Below are 22,468 nucleotides of genomic sequence, written 5' to 3'. Positions count from 1 at the left end.
GAATGGCTGTGATTGGCTAACACACGTGCGCCTTCAGCCAATCACAGCCATTCAATGATGTCTTTGAATGGCTGTGATTGGCTGACGGCGTGTGTTAGCTAACACAGTATTAGCTTTCTGGAGGCAGGGATTTTTAAGCCCTGCGTCCAGAAAGCAACGCTCTGCCGAGGACCAGGAGGGAGCGACAGCCTGCAGCAGCGCCGCCGCCACCACCACCGAACGCTGCCGCCGCACGCTGGGGGGGTGAGTAATTATTTTTTTCCCCTATTTTCCCGCTCTAATTGGGGGTGCGTCTTATAGACCAGTGCGTCTTATAAGGCGAAAAATATGGTATATCCCATCCAGCAACACTACATAAGCACTCCCATGTAGGTACTTTTCGATATCCTTGACGTCCACCCCCTTCCAATCCCATCCCTACTTTGACTCCCTACACATTTACACCCCTATCTATTAAATCTGGCCTTGCAGCACTCCTTACAGTGTGGGACTCTCTTAAACAGTTATGGAAGTTGTAGGGTTATTACGTCCCAGGACTATTTATCTGGCATAGCCCCCTTTTAACTCTAGGCCTTGATACGTACGCAGCTTTTCGTTGGTGGTGGTCTAATGGCTTTCATAAAATATGCCCCTTTTTTACTCCATCACTCTTGCGGATCCTCTCTTTTGAGGAAATAAGAGCAGCTAAAGATGAGCGAGCGTACTTGCTAAGGCAAACTACTCGAGCGAGTAGTGCCTTATGCGAGTACCTGCCCACTCGTCTCTAAAGATTTGGGTGCCGGTGGGGGGCGGGGAGAGCGATCTCTCCCTCACTCTCTCCCCCCCTGCTCACTCCCGCAACTCACCGCTCTCCCCCGCCGGCACCCGAATCTTTAGAGATGAGCGGGCAGGTACTAGCATAAGGCACTACTCGCTCGAGTAGTTTGCCTTAGCGAGTACGCTCGCTCATCTCTAAGAGCAGCTAAAAATACCCCAAAGGGGGAAATATTTTGATATCTCCAGCTTTAGGGTACAGTCCCATGTAAAGGATAACTGCAGTAGCAAATCTGCACTATTGGTGCAGATTTTGATGCAGATCCGATTTCACCTCTTCTATTAAAAGGGTGAAATTAGCTGTCGAACGGCATGAAATCTGCGCTAAGGATGCGTATTTTGACAAAAATGTGATGTGTAAATGATACAGATTGAGTGGATTTTCCACTGCAGCAAAATCTGCATCATTGTCCGCTACGTGTGAACGCACCCCAAGAACTGGATCACTTCATGCACTTCAGCAGATGGAATTTCCAGGTTGTATCTGATTTGGAGATGAGCTATCCCCAGCCAAATTCTAGAGGCTTACCTTATTTGCTTGATAAGATAATATTGACACATCCAGTGACACCAACACACACGTACGTGAATAACTGGCACAGTGACTTGGCCACTACTATAGAAGTGGCAGACTGGCATTCCATATGGGCCTCAATCTCTCATAGTTCTAATAATGTCACCACAATGGAGACGGGGTACAGGGTGCTTATGAACTTGTCTTTAGTTCCTAATCATAATGCTCTTACAGTACTAAATTATGCTGTAGTGAGTTTCTGCAGCTACCCAGCGATGGATGAAGTTGTACCTACTTGGTGGTCATGTGCACAGTTGACCAAGGTTCTGGGGCCAAGTATTTGAACTACTACAATGCCTCTTTGGTTTAATAATGTGCAAGGATCCCATGATGGCTTTACTACATGTTAGACCTCCTTTACTTACCCAATTGCAATTCATTCTACCTCCATTTGTTTTCGCATGAGCTGGGAGGAAAGGTTCAGTTCTTTTCATGAAGTCAAGTCCCCTTTAGATCATGCTTGTGTCCATGAGAACTTACTAGCTTTCTTTTGGATTCTAATGCTAAATATGAGACAACCTGGCTCCGGTGGGTTCAATACGCCGATCCACAGCTGGCAAATCAATCTTAAACTGGACTAGAACTTTTATTTTTCCTATATTACACTAGTCTTGTCTCATTCTCTTGTCTTAAAATGCCAAGGAGGTGAGGCCTCTTTTACTTAACTTTCCACTCTCCCCCTTCTTCTTGGCTGCTGTTGGCCAGGTCTTCACACCATTTCAAACACTTATTAACTAATTGTCTATGTTGACTTGGACCGCCCACTGGACTCCTTTAAATGAATGAATTACAACCCATACGGATGCTTTTCCCGCATATCTATATATCAATCTGCTCAGTTCCTCCTGCTCTATAACATGCTGCTGCCTCCAGATCAGACACGATCGTGTTCAGCATGACAAGTCCCCATTAAGGTACTTCACAATCACACAAAATGCATTAGGTGTTGAGCAACAACTAGCTATGGACTAAACTGATAAAGCTTATATATTACAGAAGCACATATAATTAATTAGCAGGCTATTTATTTCACAAAGACAGACATCAATGAATATACAACAACTTACAGTTCCCTTTCATCCTTCCGTATAATTGTGTCCTTATAAAATGATGGTGTGTATTGTTAGCACTGCGGTAATACAATTATAGATATATCTAAATGGAATGATGCACCAAATTGATTTGAGAACTAATGCAATCAGCTGCAGGGATATCACCGGCTTCAAACAAGTTACAAGAACAATATTAATCATTGTTAGCTTCTGCTAGAACATCTCTACATTGCTATGTGAAGTACTACAAGGGAAGGAAGCGGCAAGCAGATATGCTCCATAGTTCCTGTGCCTATATATATATACACACACACACACACACACATATATATATATATATACACACACACACACACACATATTATATATACACATACACACACATATATATATATACAGTGACTGCGCTGATCGGGATTAAATACGAGTTCGTAATACCAAGTAAAAACTAAAAGGAGACTATTGAGCAATTACTAGTGTGTAAATGGCCAGAAGATCAGGTTGACTTACTACGAATTCCTATACAAACAGTTTTATTGAATGCTTTGGGAATAAAACACTGATTTATTTATTACTATCTGCCATTTCCAAATGATTCTTTTTTTTTTTTAAGGGGGCTTATTAAAGGTGTTCTAAAATATAAAGTTATTCCCTATCCAAAAATGTTATTGTCCGCTACTTTACATCTGTGGAATTCCTTCTGTCCACCTTTCCTCCCATTTCCCTCCTCCTATACTGGAGCAAAATTAGCGCTAATGCATGGTTACCATTAGAGATGAGCGAACGTACTCGGATAAGCACTACTCGTCCGAGTAATGTGCCTTATCCGAGTACCGCTGTGCTCGTGCTGAAAGATTCGGGATGCGCTGCGGAGCGGGGAGCTGCAGGGGAGAGCGGGAAAGAACGGAGGGGAGATCTTTCTCTCCTTCTCTCCCGCCCGCTCTGCCCCGCTCCCCGCTGCGACTCACCTGTCAGCAGCGGAGCGCCCTGAATCTTTCAGCACGAGCACAGCGGTACTCGGATAAGGCACATTACTCGGACGAGTAGTGCTTATCCGAGTACGTTCGCTCATCTCTAGTTACCATTTACTCCATTGGTCTGCATACCAAGTACGGTGGAACCTTCCTGGTGTTAAACACTTGCAGCTCGCTCCTGACTCTGAGGTGAATATTAGATGACACCTGCTCTTCATTTCTGAACTTGGTATTCTCCATTCATCATACCTGCAGTATATTTGTGTTGTGTTTGTATTGGTTGTATGTGTTTAGATTTTGTATTTATTCAGGCATTCTATTAAGCCTTACCACAGGCAGGGCTTAGTAGACAAACAGCTATGGCAGCCCTGTGAGCCTTCATAAGGCTCCAGGCTGCTATGATGAAGGAACGGCCATTTGAATGACAGAAGGAGATCCTTCCTTCTACTGGGCCAATTAAATGGACAGTGGCATCTAAATTAAATGGACAGTTTCCACAGAATGGACAGTGGCATCTAAACGGTTAACAGCTGTAATCAGAGTTATCTCCAATCATAGCCATTGTGCTCGGGTGTCAGCCCTATACGAGATGTCATCATGGAGTTAATTACAACTTATTAAAGCCTTTTAAAAACTTTGGAAAAAAAAAATAACACACAACCTGCAATAGGGGGCAACTTGGTGATCTTGTTCCAAAACAGCTAACTTTTGATCTAGACTTCATCACCTCATCTGGGTTGGCTTGGACTATAACTTACACAAATATCCATGGGAAGCCTTACTTGACTAATAAGCAGCTTACTACCCTATATATTCCTTAAAGAGGTTGTCTATGTTTAGAAAAACACGACCGCTTCCTTCCAAACACAGCGCCACCTTTGTCCATGGGTTATGTCTGGTATTGCAGCTCCGTTCCCATTCACTTCAATTAGTCGAACTACAATACCACATACCATCTTATGGACAAGGGTGGTGCTATGTTTGGAAGAAAGCAGCTGTGTTTTTCTAACCCTTTAGGGAAAGCATGGGAAACCTGAATAGCGTATACATTTCCAGCAGGAGAAACCCCTACCTAAAGAGAACTAGTCATCACCTAGGAGTACTATAAACCAAGTTATGCTGCTCATTGGACAGATCCCCAGGAGTGTGGGGATGCACATTGCAAATTTACCTGGCTCACCAACCCCATGCCATCACCCCTGAAAGTCCGTGTCTGGTCCATGAGTGGGACTCCTCTTCTGTGAGTGTGCGTGCACACACACTATTCTCTATGGGAGTGCATGCATACTGACTAAAGAGTGAAACTCACAGACCGAGCGCCTATTTCCATAACCTTGTTTAGGGTGCTCAAAAGGTGATGATAGGTTCCCTTGAAGAACTTGGAGAGCCCTAGCTCAGGACTTTATTTCTCTGGCCCACCCTCTTTAACCCTTCCTCACCCACAGTCCTGTTTGACATGCTTTCGGGTCATTTGCCTGGCTGCTGGAACTCAGATTCCCATGTTTTACAAAACTTCCAAATCAGAATGTCTGTTCTCACTGTAATTGTCTTGTTGTACGTGAAAGATGAAGCTTTGCTCTGTTATACTTTTATTGAGAAAACAAAAAAACATTGTTTAAAAAACAAACAAACTGCAATAGAGGACAGCATGTAAAAAACAAAGAACCCCCCCCCCCCAAAAAAACACATTAGTAGTAAGTGACCTAAAAAACACTGAGGCATGTTTACGAATACGGTCTAAAAGTAACTTCAAACTATTTCCGCTTGTGTGAATGAGCCTTAGGCCCCCTGTCCACGACCATGAATTCGCCAGCGGTAAATCGCCGGCGAATCACGCAGGCTGGAGCAGGATAAAGCTTTCCATAGCATTGCTATGGAAAGCGCTGGCCCCGTGTCCACTGGCGGAGAATCATTGTGATTCTCTGCTCCCGATTCTCCGCAGCTAGCCTATCTATTAGAGAAGGGCTGACCGTCGGAGTTTCGGCAGCGGCGATCTGCCGCAGGACTTTGCAACGCCCATGGACAGGCAGCCTTAAGACTGTCTTAAATTCGTCAGATTTACCATCTAGCATGAGCTCTGATGAATCTTGTGCATTTTAAAAAGTTAATGCACACGGGCGGAAATTCCGCAGCGGGATTTCCCGCAGAATTTCCGCCCATGCACGCTGCCATAGGATTGCATTAGATAATGCAATCCTATGCAGACAGCTGTGATTTAACTCCGTGAAAACAAATCGCAGCATGTCCTATTTCTGTGCGAGCAGCCGGCACATAGCAGAGCAGGGAGACGCCGGGAGGTGAGCTGCAGTTGTCCCTGCAGGGGCATGGTTTGCATCCCGACCTGGCAGTCTTTTTTTTTTTTTCTTAAAGACTAGAGATGAGCAAGTATACGCGCTAAGGGCAATTGCTCGATCGAGCATTGCCCGTAGCAAGTACCTGCCCGCTTGGGAGCAAAGATCCGGCTGCTGGTGGCGGGCAGGGAGCTGCGGGGGAGAGCGGGGAGGAACGGAGGGGAGATCTCTCTCTCCCTCTCTCCCCCCTGCTGACTGCCGCAACTCACTTGTCACCCGCGCCAAACCCGAACCTTTTCTCCCGAGCGGGGAGATACTCGCTAAGGACAATGCTCGATCGAGTAATTGTCCTTAGCGAGTATGCTCGCTCATCTCTAAGACAATTTGGAAAAAAGTATCTGAAATTATACATAGCAAATTTGATGCGACGCATGTACGGCATTTTACTGTAACCCTTTGTATTCTGAATAGTAAATCTGCCCCACCGTTTTCTAAATCAATGTATAGCCTTTCGCAGCCATCTTATTCTTGTTGACTCCAATGAGAAGCAATGTTTCTAAACATATAGTATATTATTTTGCTGGCGTAGCCTGACCCAGGCATAACACACAGCGCCTAATGATGCCCACGCTTCTATTTTAATATGTATTTAGTGTCTTTATGTTGTCCATAAATAAAGGACTGTGCGGTAAATGAGTTGTTTCTACCATCTGCTGTCTCATCACCCAGCCATGGATGTGAACCTACTGCTCGCAAGTTCTCCGTAAACTGTGCATTATGAAGAGCATAAATCACGCCCGGCTACGACGCAATCCATCTGCAGCCTACAGCGCGCCCGAGTCACATATTACTACTTATTTATTCATTGAAATGATTCAATTTTAACGCAAATTTAAAGATAAGGCCGTGATTTATGACTAATGCATCGCCCTTCATTGTAGTGAGCATGCAGCAATAGTTGAAAGAAAGCCAAGCCATTAAAAGTCTAAGAGGACCAATTAACTGTGCATGAAAAAAGTTTGCTTAACTGCATCCTAATGCGGGCAGCTCGCCATCAGCTGGGAAAATGAAATAAAGGCCAGATATGAAAAGTTTCCCTACCCTGGCAAACTCCTTATTGAAGCTGCTGTTTTTCAGCTGGTGTACACAAAAGGAAATCTATCTCCCTTGGCACACAATCATCATGAATAGTGCATGATGATCCTGGCGTGGGCTAGGAATAATCAATGTATCCTTTGAGGAAAAAAAGCTGAAAATGGAGAGTGTAGAGCCAATCACAATGGCGAACGAGCCGTGCGGCTTTAACTCGTTCACACTTCCTAATGTTCTTTTGGTGTCAACAGAAAACATCACAAAAAAAAAAAAACATTCCTTTCTATCACACAGATGGAATGAGAGCTGCTGGGGGGGGAGGGGGGAATCTTAAATCATTTGTAGTATAGTGGGGAACATGGTACAATGCCGCGTCTTATCTTTAGGGTGCACAAATGAGGTTTATTCTTGCCTAAACTGCTGTCGCCTTTTATGAGATGACAGCATGGGATGCGTGGCATGTTCACAGCAGGGAAGTGTCCGCAGCCAACTGGGGATTGGAGGGAATCCCAGAAATATCTGCAGCGACTAGAACATCTAAATATTGGAGGGGATGGAAATGCAGTTCCAGTTAATGACTAAGCGCTATGTCAACACTGGAAGCACAGCGAAAGCTAAGAGAACATAGAAACCAATAACGGTAGAGAAGAAAAAAAAGGAGATTCTAACAGCTGGATGTTTTCCCATTCTGTCATCCTAGGAGATTTTTAATTAAATACACCGGAGCATTAAAACCGGTGTGTAAAGGCGGACGTGCCATTTACGCTTCCTTCTTTGAAAGCAACAAAAGAAGTGAGAAAAAAAGCCTGCAGCAAAAACATCATGGGCTTTAGCAAAAAGGTGTTGTACCAGAAATCACTTTTATCACTTCACAGTGAGACCCTCACCATTCAGACTTTCATCATGGTTGGGACCCTCACTGATCCTAAGAACGGGTTTTCAGTGTTGCGGGTTTCCTCTCCTCCTCGATCCGGGATCACTGTATCTTCCGCAGTGAGGAGGAGAATTAACCCCTTCAGTGGCAGGTTTATTATTACTATGTCATGCCTAACAGGGCAGGTTTTTTTTAAATGAGTCAACACTGCAATAAAAACCCCCCAGAAGATTTCAGATGACATTTCAGCACTAGAGCTGTCCAAGGAAATCTTCCGGGGTTTAACTGCATGGTCAGTGCAGCAAGCCCCGGAGATTTTCCAGGTGTGCCACTAAAGGGGTTAATGGAGTGGCAGTTGTGAATGCCTAGTGCCACTCTATTCACTTTCAGTGGGACTGCCGGAAATTGCCAAGCGCTTGTACTCCGTTATCTCCACCAGCCCGGCTGAAATGAATAGAGTGGCGCCGCGTACACTGCTCCATTCAATCTGATGTCACTGTGGGTGGGTACAACAAGCCCCCAATGAAGAGAAGAGGGTATGACAGAGCCATCCATTCTCCCCATTGGTGGAGGCTATCAAAGGTAAGACCTCTGCCAATCAGACTTTTATTAGCTATCCTATTGAAAGGAGACAAAAGTGAATTCTGGGATAACCCATTTAAAAGAGTTTTCTGGGTTTGAAGTGAATGGGAGAGAGATGCAATACCAAACCAGGCCACTGCTGAATGGACAGCAATCTGCTTATTCCAGTGATCCGCATTAGCTTATCACTGAGAGTCCCAAGCAGCAGACATTGCCAAACTTCAATTCATGACCTACCCTAAGGATAGCTTATCAACCGTTATCGCCCAGAAAACCCCTTGAAAGTGTGGTTTTACAAATTATTTTTAACAGCAGTCAATGATCTAAAATAATGAAATAAGCCCTATTCAGTGATTTCATACTGCCTCCACTGGCTTGTCCAGGATAGGTTATCAATAGTGGATCGATGAGGTCCGCCAACCAGTACCCTTGACAATCAGCTGTTCCCCCTGGGCTGGTGACCTGCTGCTGGGAGCAGATAGCTCCATACATTGTGCTGTGGCCTGGGTTGGTATTGCAGGCTGAATCCAATTCCTTTCAATGGGACTTACCCTGTAGAATATTAAGCTAATAAAACTATGCAAATTATATAAAATATTAATGGCCAACTAGAGAGTAATCGCAATACAGTAAATTATTATTTGAGGGAAAAGGGAAATAACTGAAAAAAATGGAAGTGTTTGTTATAAAATATTACGACCCACCTCTGCGACAATTAGTCATTAGACCTACGTCAGTTTAGCAGTGCGCTGTAGGCTTCTCCGTCAGATCTCCCCTATAAAACCTAGTCATGACTTTACTGAGACTCTTGCTGTTTCATGGCTTGTACCAGGTCTCGAGGTTTCCTCGCTTTCAGCATGACTTCTCCTATCCGTCTGTTTGTCCGAAAATTATTTCTATTTAATGTCTAAAGACTATTCCTCCCGCTGCTCTGGCTGAACCGCTGGAGCTTGGTGATCGGCAGCTGGCGGGGAAAGTTTTCTTGAATCACCATGTCAGACAACAAAAGCCTTATATTAAGAAGAATAAATGTATGGATGGCAGAGAATTACTGCGACAAGAATGTCCTCTCGGGGAGCCTGTTGACATACACGGCAGGAGAGAGCCGGAGTAACCCTCACAGAGAAGATTTGTCACCTGGATTTTGGTTGTAACCATTTTATTTTGCAGCACTGTTTGAATAGAAACTTGTTTCTTTTGATTCTCTCTATAAGCTTCCGGCTGAGTTATTGCTCTACTTACTTGCTACTTTTGCAACTGCGTTTCTACTGTTTCTCTGTGACCTATTTCTATACAAGTCAAAAGTAGCAAAGACGACAAAAACGCTCACATTTTTCAATCAGCAACTTCCCTCTCATTGCAGCCTGAAACTGGCAGTTTTTAATAACGGCTAAGACAGCAGCCAACTGGTTAAGTTCTTATTTTATGCCCAAAGGTCCATTTAAACACAACGATATTGCTCAAAAGAGGTCTCTTGAGCAATTATCGTTGTGTCATTTACAGTGTAAGATGATCGCTGAAACGTTGAGCGATCACCTTGCGCTCTGAGGGGAGGATGCAGAAGACAAGCGGGGCTGCTTGTCTTCTGCATCCAGCTGTTTCCCGCTCCGAGCGCCCGATGGCTGTTATACAGCTGAGCGCTCGGAGCGGAGGATGCAGAAGACAAGCGGAGTGTCCCCGCTTGTCTTCTGCATCCAGCTGTTTCCCGCTCTGAGCGCCCGGCGGCTGTTATACAGCTGAGCGCTCCGGGCGGAGGATGCAGAAGACAATTGGAGATCCAATCATTTGACATATACCACATATATTGTAAATTTTAAAGGGCCACCCTAGTAAATAGAGAAAAAAAAGCTAGTGTTATCTTGGTTATTTAATCCTTTCTATCTGAATCTCATGGCCTCGTCGTCCTCAGGTGGTCATGTGATCTCAATCTGACTAGCTAAGATCTACTAAGTTCTTATGTGCTCTCAAATCAGTCAGCTTTTCACTTAGCATAATTCCTGTGTGATGGACTCTACCATACAAGCTCTTTAGAGGGGGACACAATCTCCTATCATAGTTATTGCTGATCATTAGAAGCTTATGTCACATAGTTCATCTTCCTGACTGTATATTTATGCTCTGTAGTTATTTAGGTGAATATGTAAAGTAGTGCGAATCACACTGTCCTCCCCGCAGGCAGAGATGGTACAGTTTCTAGAGGTTCATGTGGTGCTATGAAGATGCATAATGAGATTGATAGCACAGAATAGTGAAAAAGAAAGCAGAGAGAATCTTATCATCAAGAGGGTATCTGATAAGTATCAGACAGGAGGGCACCACTGCATGTTAGTAACTGCAATATACATAGGAGATGTCCAGAGTGTGACAGGCAGCCAAGTAAGGGGAGCAAGATTGAAAAAATGTGTCTTTGCCGGAGAGGCCCTTTAAATATGACCAGAAAATGCACTAGGGCCTTACCACTGCCGGGAATCCAAATTCTTAAGTTCTCGTAATAACTTGGAATTCTTCTTCAGGAGGTGAAAATTTTTCCTGTAGAAAGACACCAGGTAAATTGTAGAATATTAAAATCACCATTTATGAGTCGGTGCAGCAGGTCATTTGTTATAAAACAGAAGCAGCAGAGAAATAGGACATGAAACGCAGCATACTTCTTCCTCACAAGCTCTATGACTAGGAACCAACGATAAACTGTATGGAATCTAGATATTTTTAAAGGTTTTGGGCCATGAAAAATATTTAGCGCTCGTCTACAGAATAGGTAAGAAATGTCTGATCACTGAGGTACAACTGCAGAGACTGCTAGGGAACAAGAGAACAGGGGATCTGTGACCCCTGATTGACTCGAGCAGAGGTCACCAATGTGCAGTACCATTTAATGTCTGTGGGGCTGATCAAGCACAGGGCTCGGCTATCACCGTCAGTCATAGAAACTGATCAGAGCAGTGTTGCACATGTGTGACCACCACCCCATTGAAATGGGGGACTCTGTATCGGCATTCTCTAGATTGGTGTGGGTCCCTGAGGTCGGACCCTCAGCAATTACTTAGCACCTGTTTTGGGATGATAAATATTGTTCATGGGTAGTGATGAGCGAGCATACTCGCTAAGGGCAATTGCTAAAGCGAACTGCCCACTCGAGAGAAAAGGTTCGGCTGCCGGCGGCGGGCAGGGAGCGGAGGAGAGCGGGGAGGAATGTGCTTTTAGTATGTTGTTACACTGTTGCTTTTGTATTTCAGCCAGTTAAAAAGTAATCTACATATATACTTATTTCCCTTTGGATGTACTATCCGATTTGGTTTTGCGCTGTACATTCGGAGGTGTGGCTGGACGAGAGCTCCACCCCCATTTGTACAAGGCACAGTTTAATAAGCAGCTCAGATCCTACATGCTCTAGTTCATCTGTAGGGCACAGACACAAAGAAAGAAGTCTGCTGGTAGAGCGTCCAACCCAAAGAGGTTGCTGGCAGATGAGCCCTCACAATTTGATCAAAGTGTGCGCTAAAAACGTCATATTTGTATTCACAGTAAATATATCAGTAATGCAGTTCAAATATTTCTATTCAATGTTTTTGGCACTGTTACAGTTTGTACATTCATAGGCTAGCACTTTACTGACCAGGAATGATGTAAAACAGGAAAAGTAGTCACATTTAAATAAAAAAATATATATCATTTATGGTTTGCTTACACCAATGTCATGGCATTCCAATATAATGGAGCCATGACGCCTGTGACAAATCCATTTACTCTGCATCTTGAGGAACTTCACTGACTTTAAAATGGTTTTTGTCATTATTACAGTGTTTCTGAAGGTAAGAAGATGGCTCACGTTTTTAAAAATATCTGAAAGCTTAGTGGTAACGCAGATAGAACCTTGTAGTTCAAGTGTGAACTACAAGGGGCAGATGATCACGAATGATAATTTGTCCACCTTCATTTTAAAGCCGTTTATCCCAACTAGTCATTAAATTCAATTTAAGCCACTTAAAATACTTTTCATGTTAAAGAAACAGTAAAGACAAATCTGATACTTTGCTCTGCCTGTGAGTAAACAGCAACAAAGAGAATCCTCAGCCCTAGAACTAGGTATAGCACAAGTAGTCAGTTCTGTCTACAGAGTTCCTTTAACCAAGCAGTGTAAATATGCGGTGATTGGTGCTGGGCTTTAAAGCCGCGCCACTGGAAAATTTGAGGCATGGGTTTAAAGTTCTTGCTCCTTCAATCTAGCAGGAGCAGGTTGGGTGCTCAGCTATTAGAGACAGCCGAGGATCCTTAGGAGAAGACAGAAGTGGTTTAGAATGGTTTTTCCAGCCTACATAGCGCTCACTGAGCACTATGTAGAGAATGCAGGAACGCGGCAGTGCGATTTCCTCTATTGGACCCAGTGATCATGTGATTGCCGGTGATTCCTGGCATGACATAGCTGCTGGGTCTCAGTAGATCCAGATGAGCTCTACCAGTGACTATTGTCACCATAATGGGAAGTTTTTCCCTGTAACTGGGGCTTCTATGGATGCCACAGTTAAATTGGAAAACTGCAGAATTAAAAAAAATAAATAAATAAAAAGGGAGGTCTTATAGGATGTCACGGGTGACACATAGCTCAAAAATAAATTTATATATATATAGTGAGAGACAGTGACTGGCAAAGTGCTGGAGGGCAGACATGTTTCGCCTAGAGTGCTCATATGTGGCTTAAGTGAGCACCTCGGCAGATACGTGTCACCGAGCAGCCTGGGCTCGGTGGAGGAAGCCGGCAGTTGTGTAAGTGACATTAAGTTACTGACACGTTGTAGTTGGTAAGTGGCTCCAAGCTGCATAGTCCGGGCCGGCTTTTCCTGGAATGGTCAAAGCGAAGGGTGGGATGGCCACCAGGTGAGGCTGGTAACAGGCCTCATAAAAACCTGGGCCTGCAGGTCTTGACAGAGTGTTTGGCTGAGAGCCAGAGAGACGGCTCAGTGGAGCTAGGAGCCCGGCTAGCCCAGTGGGTGGCTGAGAAGGCCAGAGGTTAACAGGGAGACGCCCTAACCTCCACACCTAGGAAGGAGTGTGGTGAGACCTCTGCAGGTCATATTACATATATATATATATATATATATATATATATATATATATATATATATATATATATATATATATATATATATATATATATATATATATATATATATATGTGTTCCCTGTTTTGACATACAATTTGCAGTTGCTGTACTAACTTGAAAAATGAAGAACTATAAATGTAATTTTGTTTTACTTTTTGAATACATTACCTCTAAACAAAACAAAAGGGGTATTAACAATAATTTAGGAAAGAAAGGCCAAGAAAATAAATAGAATCATAAAACTACCACACGCCTAAAATCACAGGTCCTCGGGACTGAAAAGCTTAAGCAATTTTGGGGTATAAAATCAGTAAATCAATAAACACAAAAGGACCATTAACATACCTTTTCTCCCAGGAGTTCATTCCTAGATCATTCAACAGAAGTCTACAGAAATAAAAAGGTGCTTGTGGCTCTGCGGTGCTGGGTTCTTCCTGGGATGACACCCTCACACTGGGGTCACCATTACACCCCTCTATGTGCTCAGCCTCACTGGCACTTTGTCTGGTAATTGCCCGTATGATTTCCTCCTCTTGTTCTTGGTTCATTCCAAAGGGAGGCAGTGCCGGCTCGTTTAGCTTCAGCTCCGGATGTTGTAGGCACTCTGGACTTGTGCTGCCAAGTTTATCCAGTAATGTATCAAGGGCATCCAGTTCATCTCCATCAAATGAGTCTGACTGTGACAAACTTGGATCACTACAATGTCGCTGCCCGCTATGCAGTTTTCTCTGTTTGGTGACCACTGCAGGACACTCTAATGGACCATACATGATCCCACCATCCCAAGAGTATTTCCCTGAGATATCTCGGACAATTATGCGTACATCGCCGGGCACCCCAGTGGTTGAGTCTCTCTCAAACGAATTTGCTGGAGGGATTTGCAGATAAGAAATAAGAGCACTATCATTAAATACAAAAAGCTGCAAGTTAGGGCTTCGGAATACGTCATTTGAAAGTTCATTGGCCTCCACAAAGGGGTTATCATGGTTCTCACTAATCAGACTATGTAAGATAGCTGGGCCCCCGCTCAGAGGATAGTGTCCAAGATGGTTGACAAGCTGCGTCATGACCATACGTGCAGTTAGAGGGATAAGTTCCAGATTCCGCCTTTTCTTTTCTAGAATGTGGGAAAACATTATAAATAAACAAAACAGATAGAATTTGAAATTGTCACATGCTAAAGAGGTCGTCCGAGAGCCCAAACAACCATTTGTTTACATTACAAATTTGTTCAGTCTAAGTTAAAGAACATAAAGTTACCCAGTTGTAAAGTGTTCCAGTTTTCCTGATTAGGTCTTTAAATCGCATGATCCCACTGTGAACACAAGTAAGTTTCACTGCCACCACATCCTAGACCCCCATGGACATGGAAATTAATGGTCCCCCCCACCCACCCCATCACTGTGAAAGGACTCAAGGACTCCCCCCACCACTATGTCTGCAGGTACATTTGCAACTACATGGCTTGGGGTGAAGAGTCTTTTCATATGCATGTATTAACATGTGCTAATATAGACTAAAAAGACATCAGAGCACGCAAAGTGCCTGTGAATGGAATTACAGCCTGCAGAGACTCACGTAGTCGCTGACTATCTGTACCTAATATGAGCAACACTCGCTTGCCCATTTGACAGTGGGAGTAATTGACTCGATCAGGAAAACTGAGCCCTTTATTAACAATGTGGACATTACAAATTAGCTTAGTATAAGATATAGTGAATAAATGATGGTTTGGGGTCACATAGAACCCCCTTTGAAATAGTTTAAAGGGGATGTATCATGAATTTAATTTAGTGTTCTTGAACAGAACATGTCGGTAGGTTCATGCTGCCCTAAGCATGGATGCCATGAAATGCTGAAAGGTTTGCTTGTTACAATAAACTACATTTTACTCCATAAGGCTCCAGCACTTCATAGCTTTGGAGTTGGGTGTGCGGAGGAGTGTCCGCTGGGCGGCTCCCATCAGACTACTGCTCACTCAGCTTGACTGACAGGTCACTACCTATGGAGGGAGCAACAAAAGGCAACCTTACAAAATATATTATGAAATGGTAGAGCCCGTCGTGGTTAGGGGCAGCATGAATCTGCTGACAGGGTCCCAGTGAGTAAAAGAGAAATAGTTACAAATGTTTGTTTTTAATGTTTTAACTTGATTTTTAGGAAGTTTTCCTTGGGGCGGTCATATTAGGCCGGGTTCATCTCACAGCGTGCGGGCTGTGAGATATATGCAATGGCATTGCGTACTGCCCATCGTCATGTACTATCTTGGCGTGCATGCGTTAGTAATACGCGCCAATATAGAACATGCTGCGATTTTTCTTGTGCGTGCAATTTACACAATTTGTGCGAGTGGCAACATGGCCACCTATGGAATATTAGTACGGCGTATTACGTGCGCTAAACCCACATGCATAATACGCAATTACCATACACTTGTGTGAGACTGCCTTAACACAGTCACACACGTTCTCTCTATAGTGTCTGTATAGACAGAGCAGCATGGTTGTGCGATTTGTGGCAATTAAAAAGGATGGAAGACAATAGAGAAGTGCTACTAGACCATGACAGTCTCCAGGAAGTGATGAAGAAAAGACTCCTCCAGAGACTAAAGAGTACTTTTATACAGGCTGACTATCAACCCCCCCCCCCCCCCCCAAAAAAAATAAAAAATTGCTTAAGCGAGTGAACTTGACCAATAGTTGTCCCATGTAAACTGCTTATTAGTTGCTAGTCGCTTTGTATCAGCTCACTGAAACAACTAAGAGACTTCTTGCATAGTGTAAACGAGCTCCAGCTCGTTCACTAGTCGAGCAGTTTAAACGCTGATCGTTCATATAGGGATGTGAAACGCTGAACGATACGTGGGTATAGCGCAGTATAAGCAGGCTGCCCAAGCGTGAACGAGCCTGCGATGACGTCATCAGCTCGTTAGCTCGGGCCAATGATAATCGTTAGATTCTCGTTGTGTCTAAAGGTCCAGCACACTGACAAATCTCTTACTAAGAAGGCAAAGCTGCGCATAACCTTTAAATAATATGTAATGTTCTGACGATACCTCTCCTTTAAGAGCCCCACCCTCTGGATGGAGAGGAGATTGCATTGTAACAAACATGTACATAAAAAGCAAGTCAAACATACTAATCCCAATTTGTCTCCTTTGAATGTGCTAAATTACTGCTAAATAACTGGGATCAGCCACCCTGCAAACTATAGCTCTGCACACCGCAGAAGGAACCAGGCGTGCCGGCAGAAAAACACGCAATTACATTAAACATTTCGCATGTTGATGGGTTTGTAAAAGAAAGGTAATGACTTCTATATATAAACGGTTTCTAGGAATCAGACGGAGGGGAGGTGATTTTACTCAATGTATTCGCTCTTCAGATGATTACTTGTGTGTTTCCATGCAGGATGGGAACGTAACGTCGGCGACATTCAGTTCTTAGAAGTCCCAGGGATTACACTGAAACACAAAGCGTCCGCCTGATCGCTGCTCACCTTCTGCCACCGTCAGGAGGTTGCTGAAGTCAGAGGAGGAAAAGGCCAGAGGCGGCTCAGAATTCTTTACGGTCCCTAGCGGTAAAAATGGATCGTATTCCATAGAGGAGAGGTCCGCCAGGCTTAGTATATATTGGCTTTGTTGGGTATACGTGTTGGAGCCACACACACAACAGTGCAGAACCTGAAATACAAATGCGGAAGCACAATAAAAATCACAAAGCCTTACAATCACGTACTAAACCATGAATATTCCTTTATAAGGGAATCAGTCAGCTGGAAACTGAACTGCCGGGATCATGTTATAGAGCAGGAGGAGCTCAGCGGAGTGATATATATAGTTTGGTGGGTGGGGGTGGGGCGGGGAAATCAGAATATAATATTTTAATCTCTGTTAAGTCTGCACTTAGGAGTCCAGTGGGCGGTCCTATCAGTTTCTGGCTGCTCATGCAGAAACATCTGTCAATCACTGATAGGACCGCCCACTGGACCTCTAAACTCAGGATGAGCAGAGATTAAAATTATTTAGTAGTTTTCCTGAATATTTTCCACAAAGCTACATATCAACCTGCTGCGCTCCTCCTGCTCTGTAATCTATTGTTGGCATAATACACTGCATTTTTCAAAGTGGCAAGTTCCCTTTAATTAAATATTTGATAATCCAAGAAGTCCGATAACTCTTGACTTCAGCACAAAACTGCATTATAATGAGGAATTTCACGAGAACAGAAGATTGAGCGAGGAGAACTAATTAGCGCGAATCCACACAGTTGTGGTGCGAGTAAGACAGCATCGGCAAAGCTGCAGACAATTGATTTGCTTATCACAGGGAGGCGAGTCGGGAGGGGTATAGTCTCTCCTTGAGGAGAGCATATAGAAGGTGGGTGAGGAGACTTAAAGGCGATCATGCATGCTCCTCTGGGTAATATGCAAATAAGGGAAATGGAACACTACCTCTGCAGCGCCACCTACTGTATGGCAGCATTCCTGCAAATCAATGTCCAACCCCTTATTCAGGGCTTAACAAAGATTGGGAATTCCTGTGTAAAGGGTCAGACATTGATTTGCAGGAATGCTGCCATCCAATAGGTGGCGCTGCAGAGGTATTGTTCCATCTTCCTCATTTGCATTTCACAGGTGAAACACATTAATTTCACTCGTTAGCTTACTTGAAAAACATGCTAAAAATGAATGCGGTTTTGATGCAGCGCCTGAACCCTAATTACGTAAAAGCCCCCAAAGGCAATATACCTAATTAAAAGCCTATTTATAACAGCAGATTGTGAGATAATACTTTATATTTTCAGTTGTTTACCTGAAAGCTCACTAAACCCAATCCAGAACGTGTGATCATCTATTACCTATCCGGTGTAATTGATGCAAGAGTAAATGAATCGTACTAGAAGACATAGCATGATATAGTTTGGGCGGTATTCATAAAGCAACCTCTTCCTGAAAAACCTCCATATTGTAGACATTTGAGAGTCATTTCTGGAGTCGTAATCGCTCAGCAGCTTTTTATGGTATAGCGAAATACACAAATCACAGGAATTACACAAACCTCCATTTGACCCTCATAAACAGCAGATGCGGAGTGACCCAACTGTGTGGAGCCTCCGGCTGTAATCACATTGCTCCTGTCTAGAGGAGGTCCGCTCGTATCTGGAGCCGCACACATACCCTGTAAATATAGTCCAGGAGGGAAGGTTTGGGCAGATTGGGGTCTTCAAGGGGAGAAGTAGATATGGGCTCAAGTAATGTCTGGAGAGGAAGAGCCATACACCAATCCAACAGGCACAGCAGCAAGGACACCAAGAACTGCAAAACAATGAGAAGAATGTCAGTCATGTGCGTTTTCACCATTTTGAATACAAGCATTAAAAATGGATATTATTGTGTATTCTGTAAGAAAGTCTATCATCCTCCTCAGAAACCGCTAATAAAGATCAGGCTAGCTGATATTCATACGACTAATGGCTGAAAGCATTAGCTCTAACAAGCGTAGTGTAATTGAATTCCTTGTGATCACTATAAAGTGAAGTCACCCTGACCAACCTTAGCAACTAGCAAGCTAATGTCACTTCACCCTAACCAGCGTTACATCGGTGGCTCGGACAAAGCTGTTCAATTGTTACAAGCCAGTACCACTGGGCAATAGACAATGGCAGATGCAAGACACCCGGCACGCCCAGAACATCTGCAACCCAAAAAAGGCAGAAAACCGGTGTTACATAGGTATAAGCGCAACCTTTAAGGACCAGGTTGTTTTGTACCTAAAGGACCAGACACTTATTTACCCCATGCAGTGGTTTTACTGCCTTATTTTTTTCCCTTCAGCTACCAAAAGTATTTTTGCAAAGTTTTTCCGTGACATCTTTTAATATCTTTATCTTTTTTCACTGACTTTTTTTTCAGTTTTTTTGTTTAATTGGTGGCAAAACACACAAAAAAATTTTTTTTTTTTTTAAATTAGTAAATTTACACTAAAACAAAATATTGGAAAGGGTTTCTCATTTTGATACATAATCCGTATGGTTTTAGATTAAAGGGCGCATACAGCGATTGTTTTGGTTGACGTCGGTGGTGGGACATTTACTTTTTTATGCATATATTTGTATTTTATCTTGTAATTTTTTTTCCCACTTATTTATGTAACTTTTTTTAACCATCTATGTCCCCTATGACATCATTTAAGACCTCCGGGGGTCACTCACATGGCCTTTTTTTATTATTACCACCAATACTACATACTTTTCCACTGTGACTGGGGCATCCACGGGAACAGCATCTAGAGGAGCCCCAGTTACAATGGAAAACATCCCCTGTATTGACAGAAATCACTAACAGAGCTGATCCGGATTTGCTAGGACCCTGCAGCTCTGTTGTAATAAGGAAACCCGGCGGTCACATGATCACCGCATAGCATAGTGGAAGAAACACTTCCACTTTTTCTTCTAATTACTTAGCGCTCGTTGAGCCCCTCCAGAGGATCCATAGCACCGAAAATCCCAGCTTGGACGCCGTTGGTGAGGCCTACATATCAGCCCTCAGAGGGGAATAGAAGGCCCTAAACCGTCCTCCCACTACACACAGCAGCATTTGTGACCCCTGGGAGCAACCTGCTCATTTTCCTGCAAGAGACCACTACGCTGATGTCCGGGTAGAAAGAGCTGCAGCGCAGCCTGCAGACTAAACAAATTGCCTCCCATTGACTGCTTGGCAGCGCAGAATAGATCACCGATTCTCCTACACGGCGAACCTGACCAAACACGAATCTACCGTTATACAGACAGGGCACAACATCAAGACCGCTTCGGCAGTCCTTTAAAAGGCAGAGAAGAGGTGCACACACCCTATCATCAATATCTTCACAGCCCTGGGCGACGACCTTCCCTGGGAAGATAGACGAGAACTCTAGAAGACCGCACTACCAAGGTGTCACCTAAACGCTTCATTGAAAGGAGGGGAGTCAGGGTCAGCATTCTGCAGGGGGAGGGGATCCATGCACTTGGCGATAATCCCGACAATCACCATGCCCAATTAGGCCCTGAAGAAAAGGGGCTCCATCATCTATCACTATAATTTGAGTGTACTCGCACAGCTGCCTACAGAGGCTAAGTAGCTGCTGCGTTACATAGCTCCGCACCATCACATTCAGCCCCTTTTTCCTGCAGGGCCTAATGCAATATCCCGGTCGGAAGGGAAACCTGGATAGATTCTTGTGCGTTTGCTTCTGTCTCCGGTTCTTGACCATGAACCTTAACAGGCAATATAATAACTAACCTGATCATGTCTACTAAACCAACTTCCTTTGTTTCACACAACATTCAAGGGTTCAGTTCTCCGATTAAGAGACACAAAGCCTTTGACTATTACCACAGACTTCGGGCTGACGTTTTCCTGTGCTCCCGCCTCCACGCCAACCCTCTTCCATCGCAATTATCCAACATGTTACTTGGCATTCGCCTGGGCAAAGAAGAAAGGCGTGGGGCTATGGATATCTAGGCGAACATCTTTAGCTCCACAGCAGACCCACCGGGACCCCGGAGGTAGGTTCCTAATAATATCGAGTACACTCAATGGATCACAAGTCATCTTCATTAATTATTATGCCCCAAATTCTAAACAACTGCCATTCTTGCCTAACCTACTATCCACGTGACTCCCTCGCGTCGAAGGCCCAATTATAGTGGGTGGAAATTTAAACTTGGCACTAGACACTTCCCTCGATAAATCTAATGCAGACAGGTAATAAAATTACAGATGCTCCCCAACTTGCGAACAGGTTCCGTTCCAGGAACCTGTTCGCAAGTCGAACAAATGCTTGTACGGAGCGGGATCGCGGGTGGATCCCGCTCCATACAACGTCGGGTGCCGGCTGTTCTTACAGCGGGCACCCGGCGGCAGCAGTTCTGACGAGCCGCGCCGCTCGTCGGAACTGTTAACACTTTAAATACCGCTCTGACAGCAGGATTTAAAGTGTTAACAGTTCTGACGAGCGGCGCGGCTCGTCGGAACTGCTGCCTCCGGGTGCTCGCTGTAAGAAACAGCCTGCACCCGACGTTCATGGGGCCCGTACAGTGTCCCACGATGAGATCGCAGGACGCTGTGTGGTTGCTAGGCAGCCGGGGACCTCCTGAAAGGCCCCAGGGCCGCCTATTCAGAGTGCCCATCAAGCGCACGGCTTGATAGGCGCTCTGCATAGACAGCCCTAGGGCCTTTCAGAAGGCCCCCGGCTGCCTTGCAACCGCGATCTGACCGGAGAGGCTTCTATCAGGCTTGATAGAAGCTTGTCCGGTCCCTGCACAGTCCTTTTCAAGTCTGGACATGGTGAAAACTAAACTATCTTGAATCATGCATAGGAAATCCCCAACAAAGGGAGCTGGTAACTTGTGAAGAATTCCTTATCTTTATTATTCTTGTGCCATACAAAACAGGATAAAAATATCTTGGATCACGGTCAATGAGAAGTTGGCAGCCATCCTCATGCATCGCAAAACACTCTTTCAAAAAACCTGGATGTCTTGGTAATATTCCCTTACCACGCGCCTGTGGAATTCCGCAGCTTGATCCTAGCTTACCATCCAGCCTATTCTTCACCACCCCAACCCATTTATGAAGAACTATAATCTTAGTAATAAACAATAGAAGGGCCCATTCAAATCCTCCAAACCCGACATAATTTTAGGATAAGTATTAAGCATAGCCCAACTACCCCTCCCCCTAATCCATCTCTCATGTGTCCCCAACCTCCACCGTCTCCTCCCAATTACTTTGCACCTCTGCCCCCCCCCCTCTTCCCCTTTTTCCCCTCTTTTTTCAGGGGACATAAACTTAAGCTTTAAACTTCTTAATTAACACAAGAGATCTGTTGCACAACTTTGTTGTCACTTTAGATGATCTTGTATCCCTGATTTAAAACATGCTTGAAATGTTCGAATCGTTCGAATGACATTACATTCTCAAAATCAATAAAACCCTTTGTTAACCAATAAGACTATTAGGTGCTTGGAACAAACTTCCAGCAGACATGGTTAGAAAATCAACAACAAATGAACTCTAGCTGCCTGGTATGAGCATAGACCTATCCTATAGAGAGATATATGGATAGACTAG

The 22,468-nt window shown here is 44.1% G+C and overlaps 1 protein-coding gene across 2 annotated transcripts in view; it reads right to left on the bottom strand.

The window, feature by feature from the left end:
• RALGAPA2 (Ral GTPase activating protein catalytic subunit alpha 2) overlaps positions 1-22,468 on the bottom strand; it is a 280,005-nt gene that overhangs the window by 115,173 nt on the left and 142,364 nt on the right. For both annotated transcript variants that reach the window (XM_066595757.1, XM_066595758.1), the window contains exons 30-33: positions 18,533-18,670; positions 16,853-17,036; positions 13,700-14,471; positions 10,710-10,781 (exon numbers count right to left, since the gene is read on the bottom strand). In XM_066595757.1, coding sequence (XP_066451854.1) covers positions 10,710-10,781; positions 13,700-14,471; positions 16,853-17,036; positions 18,533-18,670 — 1,166 coding nt within the window. The remainder of the gene's footprint in view (positions 1-10,709; positions 10,782-13,699; positions 14,472-16,852; positions 17,037-18,532; positions 18,671-22,468) is intronic.

Source organism: Eleutherodactylus coqui, chromosome 3 (genome assembly GCF_035609145.1).
Source record: "Eleutherodactylus coqui strain aEleCoq1 chromosome 3, aEleCoq1.hap1, whole genome shotgun sequence".
Lineage (NCBI taxonomy): Eukaryota > Metazoa > Chordata > Amphibia > Anura > Eleutherodactylidae > Eleutherodactylus > Eleutherodactylus coqui.
The sequence above is the reverse complement of the archived record's forward strand: the minus strand, read 5'-3'. Positions and strand labels throughout refer to the sequence as shown.